The sequence below is a fragment of the Lutra lutra genome, chromosome 11, assembly GCF_902655055.1.
Source record: "Lutra lutra chromosome 11, mLutLut1.2, whole genome shotgun sequence".
NCBI lineage: Eukaryota > Metazoa > Chordata > Mammalia > Carnivora > Mustelidae > Lutra > Lutra lutra.
The window spans coordinates 9,028,795-9,046,375 of NC_062288.1; the positions used below are offsets into that span (position 1 = coordinate 9,028,795).

General features: G+C 38.8%; 1 protein-coding gene across 3 annotated transcripts in view; it reads left to right on the forward strand.

The window, feature by feature from the left end:
- VSTM2A (V-set and transmembrane domain containing 2A) overlaps positions 1 to 17,581 on the forward strand; it is a 29,412-nt gene that overhangs the window by 9,145 nt on the left and 2,686 nt on the right. The window contains exon 5 of one of the 3 annotated variants that reach the window (XM_047696061.1): positions 17,448 to 17,577. The exons of the other annotated variants lie outside the window; for them this stretch is intronic. Within the exon in view, the coding sequence (XP_047552017.1) occupies positions 17,448 to 17,494 (47 nt within the window). The 3' untranslated portion in view covers positions 17,495 to 17,577. Of the gene's footprint in view, positions 1 to 17,447; positions 17,578 to 17,581 lie in introns of those variants that run through there. 3 annotated transcript variants of the gene reach the window in all.

Below are 17,581 nucleotides of genomic sequence, written 5' to 3' on the forward strand. Positions count from 1 at the left end.
TAGCTAGAATGTATATGTACATAGATACTATATGCATGTATGTCCACATAGACATATATAGCACACAGAACTACATTTATATATGCACCTAATGATTAGAATTTTTGTAGTCATGTTTGATAAAGATTCAGTGTTTTTGGAGACATTGTCCCCCTCTTCCTCATGTAAAAACAACAAAGAAAAAGAAGCAAAATTACAGATTAGCTTCAGCAGACAGTTTAGGATCTTCTTGGTGAGAACTCCTAATCATGAAAGTTAAATTATTAGCATACCAAGAATATCCAAACCAGATATCAAAAATCTGTTTCATTGAATAAAATCAAATGGATTACCCATTCCAATAGAGGGTGCATGGAATGAAATGTCCTATTTCTACATTATTTACTTTTGGATGAAATAATGTACACTAAAAATAGCTATTTTAACATAGTTTTCTTGGTGTTGTGATGGGAGCTAAATGGTACAGCTCTTGATATCCTCTAGCAATCTTCACATAGAAATCACTGCTTTTCTTCCAATACGCCATAAGCCTTCCTTGTTGGTTTCTCTAAAGCAAGATGGAAGAAGGGGTGCTGACTTCATGAAAATGTATATGCATCCAAAGCTATCTGCTTACAGCAAAGATCAATATGAAATAAATCAAAATCATTAACTTCTATTTTTTTCTACCAATGAATACTGAAAGATATCTTCAATACATTTAGTAATGCTTTTTGACTATTAGTTCAGAAGCTAGGGTTCCTTAGCCACCCATCCTATCCATGTGTAAGTTTCTGTGCTTGCACAATTATTGTATAAAATACAGTGGGTGTATACAAATTCCTAGGAGACTTGTTTTGTTTATAATTAATATTTAATATTTAGACTATTTTACTGAGCAGACTTTATAAATGAGATATTTGCAAGACACTTAAAGTGTTACAGTTAAAGTGTTACAGGGTGGATATGTATAGGCTAGATTCACTGTAGTACCTGCATCCTGGTTTATAATTTTGCTTTATGATATTTGAGGTTATATCCAAATAAAGCTGATTTCAATACTCATGCTTCATTTAGTCACTCTCCATCCTTCTGAGAGCTTCTATGCCAGGCACAATGATGCAAAAATGGGAGACATACTTCCGCTCTTCCAAGAGTGTATATTTTTATTTGTGAGCAAACAAAATATTTGTAAATTCCATTGGTCATGCATCTTTTTTTTCTCATATTCTAGTAAAGGCAAGACATGATGAAGACATAAAAATTAAAATCTTGCTTTTACAGGCCAAGAGTGGTAGTAGCCTTTTTTTTTTTTAAGATATTTATTATCTTAAGACAGAGATTATACTTAAGACAGAGATCAAAAGTAGGCAGAGAGGCAGGCAGAGAGAGAGAGGGGGAAACAAGCTCCCCACTGAGCAGAGAGCCCCATACGGGGCTTGATCCCAGGACCCTGGGATCATGACCTGAGCCAACTGAGCCATCCAGGTGCCCCTGTTAGTAGCCTTTTGTCTGTTTTCACTTGCTGCAAGGAGGCATGCTTCTTTCATGGTATATGTGTTACAAAAGGCTGGTTTATCTGGCCTTTTATCTTCGTGATAGTCTTAGACTTAGTCAATTAAATTCTTTAGGCTGAATTGCTCAATTCAGTATTTTTCACAGTATTTTTCTGTCCAAGAATTTCTGTCTCTATGCAGGAAAAGTATTAGCTGAAAGTAATTTGGTATATATACATATATATAACGTCCAAATGGTCATATAATTAACCGGTTTTCCTAAAGCAGAAATTGACACCAAAAAAAAGAGATGGAAAAAGAATATTTCCATCTATATACCACGAGATAAAGAAAAGATTTAACTATCATTTAATATAGCTAGTCCCATATATTTTCCAGTATTTTTGCAAAAGTTAGTGAGCATGTGACTGTACCCTCCTGCTTTAAACTGTTAACTTTTGTGACATCTCTTTTTAAAATTCATTTGATTCTCCACAGTTAAAACCAAAACAATGAGGAAAAATGATAAACAAAACTTGGCTTTTGCACGCCTTGATTTCTCATCTCCAGTGCTTTTGAACGCTCTTCAGTTTCGTGCACGCGTAACTAACGGGAGAAGAAATGTCCTGCAGATGTTCGGAGGAGGAGGACTCCCCGATCCTAGCGCGAAGCAGTTCTGTTCCTCCTTCAAAGGGAACACGGACATGTACTTGAGCCTCTCCCCTCCCCATACCAGAGCATCCTCTCCTTGTGTCTTCCTGTCTCATCCTCCTTTTCAGAAGCCGGAGGTGCCCTCCATAAGCCATCCCTCCAGTCTTCCCCGTGTTCCTGTTTCCCTGCCGCTGACTCCTCCCCAAGCCCTGGAAAACCTGCAAACCAGACTGCGTCCCGCGCCCACGTGCTTCCCCCAGCCGCACCCACCTTCCGGCAGGGGGCGCCACCGCCCACTCCCATGCCCAGCACCGCCTTCCCTCTCGCAGCTCGTCCGCGCGGTTGTGGGAGCGTAAGTCCTCCAGCGTCCTCTTGATTGGCTGTTAGAGTCCGACCTCTCTGTGGACTCCCTCCCCCGCCCAGGCCTCTCTTAAATGTAGTCCTGTTGCATTCTCACTCCCTGCTCTAATCATCCATTTTTTTAAGATTTCGACTGCTAACTTTCCCCCACGAAATCCCTCCACTCACGTTTCCAATTCTGATTTCTCTCCGGAGAGCCAGGCGAGGGTTCACTACGGTCCCCCAGGACAGCTCCGCACATGCCCTCTATACGGGCGCTGTGGCAGGGCAGGGATGGCTGCACCCATTGGGTGTGACACTGTCCCCCCCCTCCCCCAACCCTGGGCCGCTCCCTGGCCGCTTTGACAGTGGGGTATGAAGTAATCTTATGCAAGTAACGCAAGGCCAAGTCCGCACTTAGCCTTTCCAAGGCGGGCAGCATCTGCTGTGACCTCTTGGAAGCCAGGCACCAGGTGCAGCCACCCTGAGACCCCTTACAGAGAAAAGCCCGAGCCGCCCAGCCTTGAACTTCAGCCCTGCTGCTCTGTCAACCAGCACTGCTCAGCCGAGCCCAGCTGATACTGACTCCGGAGAGATTTAAAATATATGTGTGTGTATGCACACACACACACACACAGTTTGAGGGTACAAGGTTTTAGAGGGGGTCTAGGTTAGTCCCCTGAACACAAATACACAAAAATGAGTGTATCTTAGCTTCCTCACCAAAAAGAAACGTTCTTCCTCTGGTGCTCCCCAATTCTCTTAATCATCTCATGCAAACACAGATCTCGTGGAAACCTTGAAAACATTCTTATTTCCTCTTCCTGTGGTGACCACAATGAATTAGACCCTCTGTCCCGCTTTCCTCATCTCTTGCAACAGCTCCTGATACTGCTTGTTTAAGTTCTAAAGCACAGAACAGATCACAACAGAGCAAGCATGAAATAATTACTCTTCCCAAACCATCACCAACTTTCCTGATCTAATTTCCAGCGTCGTTTCTCCGGAGTTCCCAATCCTCACGCCCATAATCTTCTTAATCAGTATTTCCTCAAGTTTTCAGGATACTGTCTTACCTCTGCGACTTTGCAAATGTGTTTTCTCTGCCTGCGTCTTTCCCTCTTAGCTGAGCTCCCCTCAAATGCAAATGCTTTTATAGAGCTTCCTCGGATCCTCTTAGTTTGTTTATAGAGCTTCCTCGGATCCTCAGTTGTTTCTTCCTCTAGGGCTTGGCTGCAACTTGTTTACCTTTCCTTTGAAGCCATTGGTGTGCCTTGTAGTGTAGGAAGTTTTCCTGGGGGCTTTCCTCCTTCCGGGGCTGGATTCCACCCTACATCCCAGGAAGCCCCCCCTCTGGCTCTTGGGGTAGTTGGTCACCCAAGGCTGATTTCAAGGCTACAAACGCTACAATTTGCATATGTATTCCTCCAGGTGCCTAGACCAAGTGGGGTTCCTGTTTTTTGTTTTGTTTTGTTTTTTAAGATTTTATTTATTTATGTGTCAGAGAGTGTACAAGCAGAAGGCAGCAGCAGGGAGAGGGAGAAGCAGGCTCCTGCTGGGCAGAGAGACCTATGTGGGGCTCAATCCCAAGACCTTGGGATCATGACCTGAGAGCCAAAGGCAGATGATTAACCCATTGAGCCACCCAGGGCCTCCCAGGCTCCCCAAGTGGAGTTCATGTTTGCAGGAGAAAAGGAAAACGACAGGGACAGTAAATCTTTGTTTTTATCTTTTTATCCTTATAATTATATTTGCATAAATACTACCACTATTCCAAAACTCACCGAGACTCTGAACACTGTTTCTCAAAGTGTCCTGCAGACAACTTAAGCCAGACTCGCCAGGGAGCTTGTTAAAAATTCATATTCTAAGACTCTACCTAGCACCTCTTAAATAAAAGTCCCCGAATCTAGAACCGGAAATAGACATTTTTATGTGCAGCAATTTATGAAAATCATTAGCTCTAAAATGTTCTTATGGAGAAGGAAAAAATTTGTGTCATTTATTATGAGATACGCAGGCATGCGTGTGATGCTACAAAACACTTTTTTATAGAAACTGGTCTTTTGCCATTATTTATTTTCTGGTATTGAGGTGGACTTTTGTGAATTTGTTCTCTTCCCTCCTGTGATCAACAGCCGGCCCTTGTAAGAAAATCGGCTGTGGCTAAGGGGTAGTTATGTTTCTACGTGTAGAGTCTCTAGTCACTCAGCAGGGACGCTGGTTCTCTGAACTCCAAAATATGGTTATTGTGTTTTCACCATGAGGTGAACCTGAACATTGAGAGGCAGCTGTTGCCACAGCTGCTAGAAAGGAGGCGCTCCCCAAGTTCCCTCTGCAACTGATCAACATGGCTGCTTTCCAAAAGTGACCAGATTTAGCCAGCATGGTCTTGAAACAAAATTCAAAGCTGGCAGGCGTGGGGGGGAGTCAGATGAAGGGCCGAGGGTCTTGCAGGAGGCTGTTTTCTTCATTTAAAATATGAGGAAAGGATGAGTTACATTTAGTTAGAGAGCCAATAATATAATTTAGACCTCAATGTTGATTTTGGTTTAAATGATCCAACTTGGCTGCTTACACAGGTTAAATTAATTTGATCACTGTAATTCTATCAGTTAAATGGCTGCTATGTAAATCAAGCATCTATGAATAAGATGAAAAATAGATTTGGGGCAGTGCTTTAGATAATACAGTCCACGGGATCTGCTAGAGCTGTGTTTGAACCGGAATTAAGTAGATTAAAAGTCCACACTGGCTAAATTCGCTCACAAACCATATTTAACTCGCTGAAATGGAGTAACTAGCTGAATCCATAAAACCAAGGCCCAGCTATATGTTGGAAGGGCTTTTCGGTGCACCCCTGGCCACATTAGGGTGCATTCGTGGTTGTCAGGAGCTTTGTAATTGGGGAGACATAAAGCAGCATTGCCAGAGTTGTAAGCTCTTGTCTCTGATGATTCCTTGAGATTTCAGAAAGCTGCTAGGGGAGCAGCTATCTGCATAGACAACCAAAGGTTTGAGAAGTTGCTGGAAGACTAGCTTCTGTTGGTCAAAATAACACATGTCCTAGAAGAGACAAGAGTCCCTTCTCCCAAGGAACACTGATGCCGCCTGTAGCCTACCACAGTTGCATTCATTTCAGCCTTGGAGGGCCCTAGAAACAGCAACTGAGGAGGAAGGCCCCTCCCAAGTTATCTCCATCGCTCACGGCAGGCCATGTCTCCCTTTCCTCATGTGTTAAGTGGGAACTACGGTATAAACCTCATCAAGTTTGAGAATTAAATGAAACCATATACAGAGAGAGCTTGGCATTGATCAAGCCCTCAATAAATGATAACTGGCTGCTATATTAATATTGTTGCATATGCTTTTTTATTATTCTGATTATTATTAGGAGCAATGAGGTGCTGAGAGTAAGTGGTCTATACCACCTAGCTCCGCGGTGGTGAGTATTTTCCTCACTGGGTGTGTGTAGGTGAGGGGTTGAAGAAGGTAGACTGAGTCTTCTTCATTCCCGGCTTATGTTTTATCATGTATAATTTCAGAACTTTCTTTTTAACTTCTGTCACAATGCCATTAATTGATGATAAATTCTCCCCCATATAACCATACTGAATATATTAGCCACCAGCTGTCTTGCCCAAGGTTGTAACTAGATCCTTACTGTAAAGTGTAATAAAATTCCAAAGGACTGTTAAGAATTTGAACTGTTTGGCCTGAATAAACAGCCCATATTTGGAAATCACAGTTATGCTCGCTGGCTAAACTTAATTAAATTCAAGCTTTCCAAAAAGACCCTCAGAATTTTTACAGTCATAAAATGACCATAGATACATCTGAAAACATAAGCAAGTGAAAACAGTTAAAAGCCTTAAAAAGAAAAAAACAAAATGGATTTAGAACCCAATAAGCCCCAGTTTGTTTGCTGAGTTAGCTGTGTACAAAATATCTCTGAACCTTAAGAGCCTAATTTATAAAACAGATCTTAACACATATGCCCTAAGGGCCATTTTCAGCATTAAGAGACATGGTATATTTTAAATATCTATCAGAGTAAACCTGGCAAAGAGTTAGTTCAGCAATGGTTGGTTCCTTCCTCTTTACCTACAGGATTTTAAAGTATATTATTAAATAGCTATGATTTAAAAGGGTAATAAAGGAACACAAATATGGATAGAGGTGAAAGAAAATAAACCTGGAAATCTCTCAAATTATGTAAAATAATATAATATCTGAGAAGCTAAAAATATAAGAATTAAGGAAAGATTTAATTAATAAATGACAAGAAGAAATATTCTAATTTATGATATGTATACAAATGAACTCAAATTAATTAAAAAGCTAGGCAGAAAAGAAAAATCAGAGAAAGATTAGCATAAAATCAGGGGCCCTGAGGCTTTGAAGATTTAGAATTACAAAATATATGAGTTAAAAGAACATTTTACTATAAGTAATTTAAAACATTTGTTTAACTAAATCATATTTAAGTAAAAAGTGATACAGTAGACAAGGAAATATGTGTGTCTAATACGTGGGAAAAAGAAGAAAATAATCTTAGTTTTACATATGCTATGATTATGTAATCCATTCCAATGACTTAGAGATGCCATAATAAACTTAAATCAATTCTCTATTTGATAGCAAAACTGAAGTAGAAAATATTTGGGGCTTAATATATAACTTTCAATAGTAACAACAAGAACAAAAAGTATAAAATATCTAGTTTTTAAAAAAATAATCTCAAGCAGTCTAAATAAATATGAAGACCATTAGAACACTTTGTTCAGAGGGTTTAGGTTTGAATAAATGAATGAATATGGATGTTTTGGGATGGACAATTCCAATTTTAAGTGTGTCAGGTTTTTCAAAAATATTTATAGATTTGATACAGTCACAGTCAAAACCCTAGTCTTTTTGTTAAAACTTGACACATATAATCTTGGCGAAGGTTTTTAGAATCAATGTGTATCATCAAGGTTAGAGACTCGGGCATTTTGCTATATGCTTACTTGCACGGTGAATTGGTATTTTCCTTCCAGAGGAATATTTATCTGGAAAGATCAGTCACAGGGCTTTAGACTGTGTGTGACCCACACATACCTGAAGTGATGTTCCTGGGAGGAAATTCCAAAAAGATCAGTAGCGAAGCAAGCCCAGACGCATGAGTGGAGATGCTCTTCCACAGAGGCCTTCCCTAAACAGCAAATAGACAAACGACAAAAAGTAAGGGACCTACCTAATGAATATGTTTAAAAACATTTTTTAAGATTTTTTTTTTTTTTCTGACAGAGAGAGAAACAGCAAGAGCAGGAACACAACCAGGGGGAGTGGGAGAGAGAGAAGTAGGCTCCCCACTGAGCAGGGAGCCCCATGTGGGGCTCAATCCCAGAACCCAGAACCAAAGGTACACTTAAGGACAGAGCCACCCAGGTGCCCCAGTATGTTAAAATATTAAAATCATGCAGTGAATATTATGCAGGTTCTAAAATCAAGTTTTAATGAAATTAGGTAAGATTCAATACAGAATACAATGTGAAAAATAGAGGATACAAAACATTAAAGTAAAAAATATAGAATACAAAACTTTAAATCAACCTGAGATACTTGTGTTGAAAACAGATAAAGATATGAAAATGTACCTCAAACATCAAGATGTTATGATTTTTCATTTTTCATTATTTGATTATTTTGTGTCTATAATAAACATTTATACAATGATAATTCATTGCTTTTGTTATATGGAAAAAAAAACCATTATTTAAAATTTCCCAGATTTAAAGATAGGTTAATAAGAAGGCTGCCTGGGCGGCTCAGTCAGTTGAGCATCTGACTCTTGATTTTGGCTCAGGTCATGATCTCGAGGTTGTCAGACCAAGCCCTGCCTGGTGTCAGGCTCCATGGTCAGTGGGAAGTCTGCTTGGGTCCCTCTCTCTCTCTCTCTCTGTCTCTCTCTCTCTCTATCTATCTCTCTCTGCCCTCCCTCGCCACATACTCTCTCTTTCTCTAAAAATAAGTAAATCTCAAAAAAAAAAAAAGACCAATGACAGCTCATGAGAGAGAAAACAAACTAATGAAAAATAAAATATGTTCAATAAATTTAAAAAGACAAAGTAAAATAATGGGTATGATTGTGGAGGTCATGACAAATTAAAAATATATGCACATGCACATGTATGTACACATGTGCACATTTACATATACATGTACCCGTGTGTGCATATATATACAGTAAACGTACTGCTATGAAAGTGGTGTACTCAGAAATTGCTAGTGGCATTGAAATTAAGAACACTGTGTGTTATTTACTGGAAGCTGGATGGAGAATCTGACCATCAAATTATTCTTTTTGTTTTTCTAAATATAGTGAGTGTGATCTTGACAAACTTATTTTGATTAAACTAATCGAGCACATGTAAAGTCCATAAATTAAATATCATGCAATCATTTTTCCTCTTACTAGTATGAATCATTCAGCCCCGGATTCAGAGGGAGTGCAAAGCCGTGAGCAATGGTGCAGTCATTGGTACTGTCAAGGAAAATTAGTACCCTGGAAGATTTATAAAAGATAATTATGTTTTATTTAATATGTCTTTTAAAAAGTCTGAGAGAGCATTTTTGCATGAACTTAGAACCCTATATGCATTTAAAAAAAAAACCAATATAGGTTAAACTCTTAGTGCTGGAGTTAAAGCAAGTTGTAAAACTAGGAGTTAGGATTCCTCATTCCACAAAGCTGATAACTGTGGGGCCATTGGAAAGATAAAAAGTAAGAAATTATGTGAAGCACTTTTATCACCTTCACAGACACGAGCATTTTAATAAAGATGAAGTAATGCTATCACTCTTCATTTTAAAGTAGAAGGGTCTGAAACATTGTGAAATGAGGGGAGCCTAGTATAGGACTGATTTCTTTCTTGTGTTATTTATATGTTTTATTTTACAGACACATTCTTAGCAGCATCTCCTTCAGCCATCTGGAACACGTTTGAGTTTTAATTTTTCCGATTAAATAAATTTATTAATTTTCTCATTTCTCTTAGCATTGTAAATGGTTAATTTGAAAAATACTACATTTAGGGAGCAAGCCATAGAAACACAACTACTAAATAGGAAAAAAATCCTTGAGAATGTAAAAACTCGATTTCAAACAACCTGAAAATATAAGTATTTTGAAGATACGAGCTATGTCTTGATATTTTTGGTGTTCTTGTGGTGTCTAGTGTTGTGTTCAGCATGTAATTAGGATTAAATAGATGCTTAAGGATTGGCAATGATGTTTTGGTTTATGTATGGTACAAACCACTTATGATAATACCATTGCTCAGAAGATACATGAATTCTAATGTAATTCAGTCAATCTCTAACAAAACAACCTCAGACAGCTGTGTATTAATGGAGAATACACTTGGGTCACCCTTCATTGCATACCATGACAACAATAATAATACTCATTTATTTAAAATTATATTTAATATCACATTATGTTTAGGAAGTTTGATGAGCAGTCCGGGGCAACTATGTACTTCTATTGTATCTGCATGCCTGGATGAAAAGATATGGATTAAAAATATATATATGTATTGCTTCAGCTCTGTTAATTACTTAATTCTGCTGGCTAAGGTCATTTCTGTTATGAAGTTCATTTATAAAACATTCTAATTTAGATAATTTTGAGATAGCTGGATTAAGGAAAAAGGTACAAGCATTGGCGCAAATTTGGAAAATGTATGGGTAAAGCCTTAAAATATTTTTCTTATGTTAAAATAAGTGTGTTTTCTGAAGCTATACAGTTGGTGTTTTTCTATATCCTGTTGGCATTAGGTCCTCAACTAATTTTTTCCTCAAAAACAAACACTGCTGAACAATTAAAATTAATTTTTTAAATGTAGGCAAATTACTATATGAATTCTGTTGCTATCTTTCCTTTTCAACTTACGTAAGAAAATCAGTGAAAATTGAAATCGCTGATTTGCAACTTTTTTCCCTTCTCTTTCCTTTACTTCTGTGTCTTTATGCTGCGTGTCTCAGTTGCCATCTCTCTAAAAATGTGAGATGTGTTTCTTTCTTTGATGAGGGATTCTTCTCTGTTAATGTTGGAGAGGGACATCTATGACACAGTGCAGCAAGACTGTAGATGGAAAGAGATCCTCTGCCTCTCCAATTAGTGAGTGACGGCTCAAATAGGAAAATACAGCTCTCTTCCCTCTCCGCTCAACAACCAGTAATTCTCGCCCTGGTGCAGTTCCCATGAGCGTTCTCACTCATGAGTGTCCCCACTCAGGGCTCACTGGTCCAGCCCGCTATGGAGACACAGGCATCCCACACTGGCCCCAGTTGTCCTCCTTATTCCCTCCACTCCCCACATTGAATGTGCTTATTTAAGCCCTTTGAGAAATTTGGCATTGCTGGACAATACTGTCAGGGCATGTGTAGTCCCTAACAGGGAATTTGTGACCATTCCAACAAGATGTGGATTAATATCTACCTTTGCATTATGAATAAAGACAATGCCGATTAATAATGTAAACTCACATGCAGAAGGCATCGTTAAAATCCACGAGTAAATAGTTGCAAAGACCCGAGCAGCGTTTATTTATGTGCTGGTGCATGTAGTGCTAACAATAAATCATTCTTATCCATGCATTAAAGGAGTTATTAAATGTTTGCGGTATTAAAAACTTCACTCTCTGGAAACATTCTGTTTTCCACTAATTTATATTGGTCTCCATTCCATTTTGTCAAAGCAGCTCATATTTCCGAAGATTTCCAACAGGCAGAATTGAGAGTCTAGGGTTTGCAGGCATGAAGAATCTCCAGAGGAAATTGTGAAGCACGTTGTTAGTTTGTAGACTGAAACCGGACTGGTTTTGAATTTCAGCAGCACCTCCTACTAGCTGGGTAAACTCGAACACATCGCAGGTTCAACAGCTTCAGCTCCTTAATTTGGAAAACGAGTCTAGTAACTTCATGAGACCACAATCAGAGGTAAAGAAATAAAAGTGTTCAAGAAATATTTGCTCAAGCTGTGTGCACCAAGATCGGTCTTACTTGGATGAACGTGTTACAATGAGCATGTTTTTTGAGACACACGATGGCCTCAGGTGGGAGGGGCCGCCACTTTTCCAGTTCCTTCTCAGGTCACTATAGAAGGTAGAAACACTGATATCCTGCCACAGCTCAAGTCTGGAAAATTCTGTGGTGAATGGTGTATCAGCCATGCACCTTGGCAATTAGACTTTGTGCACATGGGCAACTGCACTTTTTTTTTCCTTCCCTCAGCTACAATAAGAGGCCTCATGACTTGAACAGAGGTGTAAATGTGCTGATGGAAAGCAAAGAGAAAAGGACATTTATATAGCTGCTGCCAGCACGCCAGGGCACAATAAAATAGGCAATTTATGTATTAGGTCAAAATGAAGCACGCTTCTTTTAAAAAATGGATTTCTGGAAGAAATTGGCACTGGATCCCTAGGAATTCTAATAAAAAGATATTCTTTTCAAAAAATTATAAGATAAAATCATCCTATTATTTGACCTTTCCCCTTCAGTAGTGATTTAGTATGTGCACACCTGAATAAAAATTACATTAAAAGCTAGCTCAAGTTTTCCCACACAGCCATTCTCATTTCTTAAAGCTGATATCCTTAATAAAAAAGAATTATGTCAAAGGGGCTGTCTGTTCCTAGAGATGTAATGGACACGCCATTCTTTATAAACGTGGCTTCGTTACAGACAAAATTATTTGACTGTTGCTTCTTTTATTATCAGAGCGTTTTCAGTTTTGGGTTTGTTCAGATGATAAGCCTCACTAATACTTTTATAAAATAGAGACTCTGGAGTGAGACTGTGGAGACCCAGCAGGAGAGAAATTGTTTTCTTTCTCTTTTCTTGTTCCTTTTGACTCCACTAGTTCCTCAAACAGGAAAAAAGAAGCGAATTATACCCATATTTATAGGCCCTGCGTTAATTGTTTCTCGTGCCTAAGCCAGTGAAAAGTTGTACTCACATAGGAGATTTATCTATCAGAAAATATTCACAGCCACGAGAAAGCAGATATTGGAAGAGCTGGTAGAGTTTAGATGGGATAAATTGTCCAGATAGTCGTCTAAATGCTCCACTTAGTTCTTTGAATTCGATACCCATATCCTCTTTTGATGCTTTTTCCGGGTAGACCAGAACTCTACCCGGTCTTTCTCACCGGGTCTTTCTCACTCCATCACTACCTTGAGGTCCTGCTATAAAACAATCCACTTTCTTAGTCCTAGGCTATCAAATTGAATAGAAAGCTTGGAAAAAAAGAAGTTCTTAGAAGAGGACATGTAGGAAGGGTGGTGGAGCCACCTTCTACTCAAATATTTAAATGAATTTGGATGAACCTATGTTCGTCTATGATATGAAAAGTCTATGGTATGAAAAGTTCAAAATATTATGATGTCATACGACATTTGGTACACCGTCTAGAGCAGAACAAACTTTACGTCTTATAAATGTTTAGGAAAAAAAGTCTGATGATTTTGTATCGTATATTTATCAACTCAGAGTTGGGGAAAAGAAACTTTAGATCTTTTCTTTTTTTCTTTTTTCTCTGAAGCATGTTATAGCCAGCGCATTTTCTCTGAAAACTTTCGTGTACGTTCAAATAATAGCTTCACGTCTTGATTTAACAGATGCGGAGACAATAGAGCATGGTCGTTCACCTCAGGGAATTTTATTTTAAAAAGCCTATCCTTATTCTAAGTTGATCTGACTTGCATTTCTTTACTTTACTACCTGTTACCAGGTAACTTAGGGTGAGTTACTCCATGTCACTGAGTTACATTTTCCTGATCTATGCATCTACTAAACGGAACTGTGGAGCAGATGAACTAAGACAATGTATGCAAATTACCTAGTACATCTTCCTGCCACACAGGAGATGCCCGGTGTGTCTTAGTCATTTTGGAAATTGATGTGAATGAGAGGGTTGCTACGTTGTTAAACAAGCCCAGTGTCTTCCAGCCTCGTGACCATGGGCGCTGGGAAGCAATGGCAGTGCAGATGGAACCGTTTAAAAAGGAAGGTCGTAAAAGGGAGCTAAGTTCTTCTATCCTGCAGATAGACGAGAGGGGCAAGGCGGACTTCGCAGTCTGGGAAGTGGTGCTGAGTGAAATGAGGCAGGGAGATGCGGGACTGAGCTGTCCGAGACAGTGGTTCTCGCAATGTGGGATAACTGCGGCCCACCTCCCCTGGGCTGCACAGGATGCCAAGGTCTCACTCCTGTTCTCTGATTGCTCTTTGTTTGTTTGTTTGCTTGTTTGTTTGTTTAAAGCAACAGATGGAGTTTTTTGTTGTTCTTTGAAATAATAATGAGAGCAAAGATAAAATGTTTGAGGTTTTTTCCTTTTCCTTTTTCTTCTTTCATATTTCTCCTTAGCCAAACTCTCTTTTGTCACAGTCAGCCTCTTGAGAAATGCTTGCGTTTCCACATCTCCGTGAAGGGGATGTGACAATGGCTGTTGCATCAGGTATAAGAGGAGCGGAAAGCTGGAAGCTAAATTTCTGCAGTCCTTAGACTTCTAAGAAGATTATTAGACTTTTCCATTTGCAAAATGGAGAAAATACCTTTCCTGTGTTACAAAGGCTTGGGGAATTACACCTGGGAGAGCACTGTGGAAATCTTTAAGCATAAAAACAAATGAAAGTCGTCATTATTAAATAGAAGTCAAAGGACATCCTGAAATGGCATTCTGAGTCGGAGAGAAATGTCTAGGTTCTGTTAGGCTGCTCTTCGTCTGGGCACGCTATCTGTACATTTTCTTCACATAATTTAGATAGTAGTATCCATCTTCTTCATAGGAAATTTTGTGTAAGGGGCAAAAGCTGTAAAATTGTCAAAGACATTGAGAGTCATTAAAAAATTGCTCAAGTTTTGTCCTTTGCCTTTAAGGGAGCTTACAGTGTAATCAGTGAGATAAGCTGTGAATGTAATGAATTACAAGTCAATGTAGGCTGTGTTAAGGCCGTTGGAAACTGGGGAACACACAAAATGGATGCAGGTTATTTGAGGGGAAGAGTTGCTTAAATTCGTGGTCCTATTAGGGAACAATAAGTCACCCTGCCTGGCCTGGGCACAAGGCAAAAGAAACCAGATAAAGCAAAATAGGCAAGCTAACACAATGTCTGCCATACTAATATGAAAAAAATTACACAAACAGTTTATGCTCAATTTAGAAAATGTAGAACAAAATGTTTCTTATTTGAGATCTTAGAAATGAGAGGCAGCAGAAGAAATTGGAACTCAGGGCTCCCAGCTTCAGTCCTGGTTCTCATTATTTCACGAAAGTAATATGTTTTATCAGTAAAGATAAGAATAAAGTATGATGAGTGACCAAAGTTTGACTTAAAAAAAAAAACAACTTTCTATAGAGTATAATAACATGTTTGATAATAATGTAATATTCAGAATGGTGTATATCTGAATGGAAAGGCCTATGATGAATATTTGTTAAAAGAACACAGGGCAAATGACAGCATTTCAGAGTCTTAGATTTTACTAAGCCTTTGGGTTTACAAAGATACAGGAGTCCCTGTTTCTTCATTCAAGACCTAAAACAGAAAGTAGAGAAAAACAATCAGTGATTTGATGATAAAATTGCCTTAGAATCTAATGTACAGGGGGAAAAAAGCTTTATAATGGTCCTGACAGAAATACATTTCATTTAATAGAATATGCTAGGAAATGCATGGACCTAGAGTGGATGAATGATTACCAGGAAAAAAAAAAAAAAAAGTGCTCTATCACAATGGCGTATTGCGTATTTGATGGCAGCTCAAAATTTTAGTAGCCTTAAAATACTCTTCACCATATGGAATTCGGTTTCTTTCCGATTATATGCTTATGTAAACTTTGGTTTAACTTGCACATGCTGGACATAGTATGGTTGGAAATGTTGGGTCCAAATGAAGTAGCTGTTGCCTTCATATCTTTTGGGAATGAGGGGTTCAGGCATTTCCTATGAAGGGTTGATTATATGAGGAAGGGGCAGGTGGTCTATGACTGGGCAAGTGTGAGCTAATCCCCAATGCCCACACTAAAAGGAAACCATTATTTCACAAAGTATCTTCTTTGAAGAGTGGATCATTTTGCTTGCTTTTATTGCTCTCAGCATTTTTTAAACCTTTACTCAATATCAGACATATTTTGTGTCAAGTGCAGTTGGCTGTTCTAAGAGCCATGTAATCATTTTCTTCTTCTCTTTTCCTTCCTCCCTGCCTCCCTTTTCTTTCTTAATTTTCTTTCTTTTTTTCTTTTTTCTTTCCTTTTCTTTCCTTCCTTCCTTCCTTCCTTCCTTCCTTCCTTCCTTCCTTCCTTCCTTCTTTCCTTTCTCTTTTCCTTTCCTTTGTTTTTGATTAAATGAATACTGTCAAAGAATTTCTCTTCAAAAGATAATGAGATCTGGGCGCCTGGGTGGCTCAGTGGGTTAGGCCGCTGCCTTCGGCTCAGGTCATGATCTCAGGGTCCTGGGATCGAGTCCCGCATCGGACTCTCTGCTCAGCAGGGAGCCTGCTTCCCTCTCTCTCTCTCTCTGCCTGCCTCTCCGTCTACTTGTGATCTCTCTCTGTCAAATAAATAAATAAAAAACCTTTAAAAAAAAAGATAATGAGATTATATATTTAATTTTGGAAAGCTCTGATGGTAGTGGTTCTACATAGATTGTATATATTTCCCTTGCATGAACTTTGTGCTGAGAGCTGCACATGACCACTACTATCACCTTTGTATTGAACATTCTTACCTGACGTGAATGAAAGCACCCTCTAGAGACTGGCCAATAACTGCAGGGTCTTCAGCCATTAGGTATCTGTGAGGAGATATTGTGTTAAATATATGGTTCACTACCAAACAAAGACAATCAGTTTGTTCACTACCAAACTCTGACAATCAGAGTAACCTAACCAAAAACAAAAAACACCCAACAACCAATAACAACAACAAAGGTAATGCTAGTCTATTAAATGGCCATCTTAGAACCCCCAAATGTTTATTCTGCAGTGATGTTTTGAGAGCTTGTGTTTTTGCCTCTATTTTTATCATTTGGCAATGTGGACCTGAGCATGATTTAGGGGAAATATTCAGAAGATTGAATTTCCATACCCCTACCCCTTCAACTTGTTTCAATCTATCTCCAATTAAAAAAAAAAAAAGAAGAAGAAGAAGAAGAAAGAAAGAAAAAAGAAAGACCCCCCCTCCCAAAAAAGAAATTCTTTGAGCTTCATCACATTTTTGTTTTCTTACAAATAAAGGTATTTAATATATAATTAATAGCTAGAAGCTTACTGAATAAAATGTATGATGAAGAAAATGCAAGAATACAATTTAGTTCTCTCCCTTACAGTGTCTTCAAGCTCTCTCAAAAATTTCCAACTCTTGATAGTACTCAGCCTTCCTCAGATTTTAAGATAAACACTTGAGGGATGCCTAGGTGGCTCAGTGGGTTGAGCCTCTGCCTTCGGCTCAGGTCATGTTCTCTGGGTCCTGGGATTGAGCCCCACATCAGGCTCTCTGCTCAGCAGGGAGCCTGTTTCCCCCTCCCTCTCTGTCTACTTGTGATCTCTGTCTGTCAAATAAATAAATAAAATCTTTTAAATAAATAAGAGTAAACAATTGAGAAAGATCTTTCTCTAAAACAAAATGCCCTAATGCACCCAACCCAGAACATATTCTCCCTGCCCTTGAGAAGCCTGCTGCTCTCAGTTTTGGTTATACTCCTTGGTTTTATGCTTATGCAGTAGTAAAACAGGGGATGCGTTTTCTCTGTACCAATAGAGGATTAGCCAAATGACTATAGTGAATGATCCTTAAAGAATTACTTAAAGGAAGAGCATTTGGATTTCTTCCTCTCAGTGTTCCCAACCATGGGATGGCATTGTTTGAAAACAGACAAAACAAAACAAGACCAACTTCCTGGGACTGAAATTCTTTGTATGTGTTGTTATTTGCAGTGCATGCCAAGACATTCATGAGCACCAGAGCCAAGCTGGCGAGCTAATTAAATATATATATGTATGTGTTTAAAACAGCCTAATAAGGAGCATTGGAAATCTTCAAGATGAGCGAATATCTTATAACTTCTTCC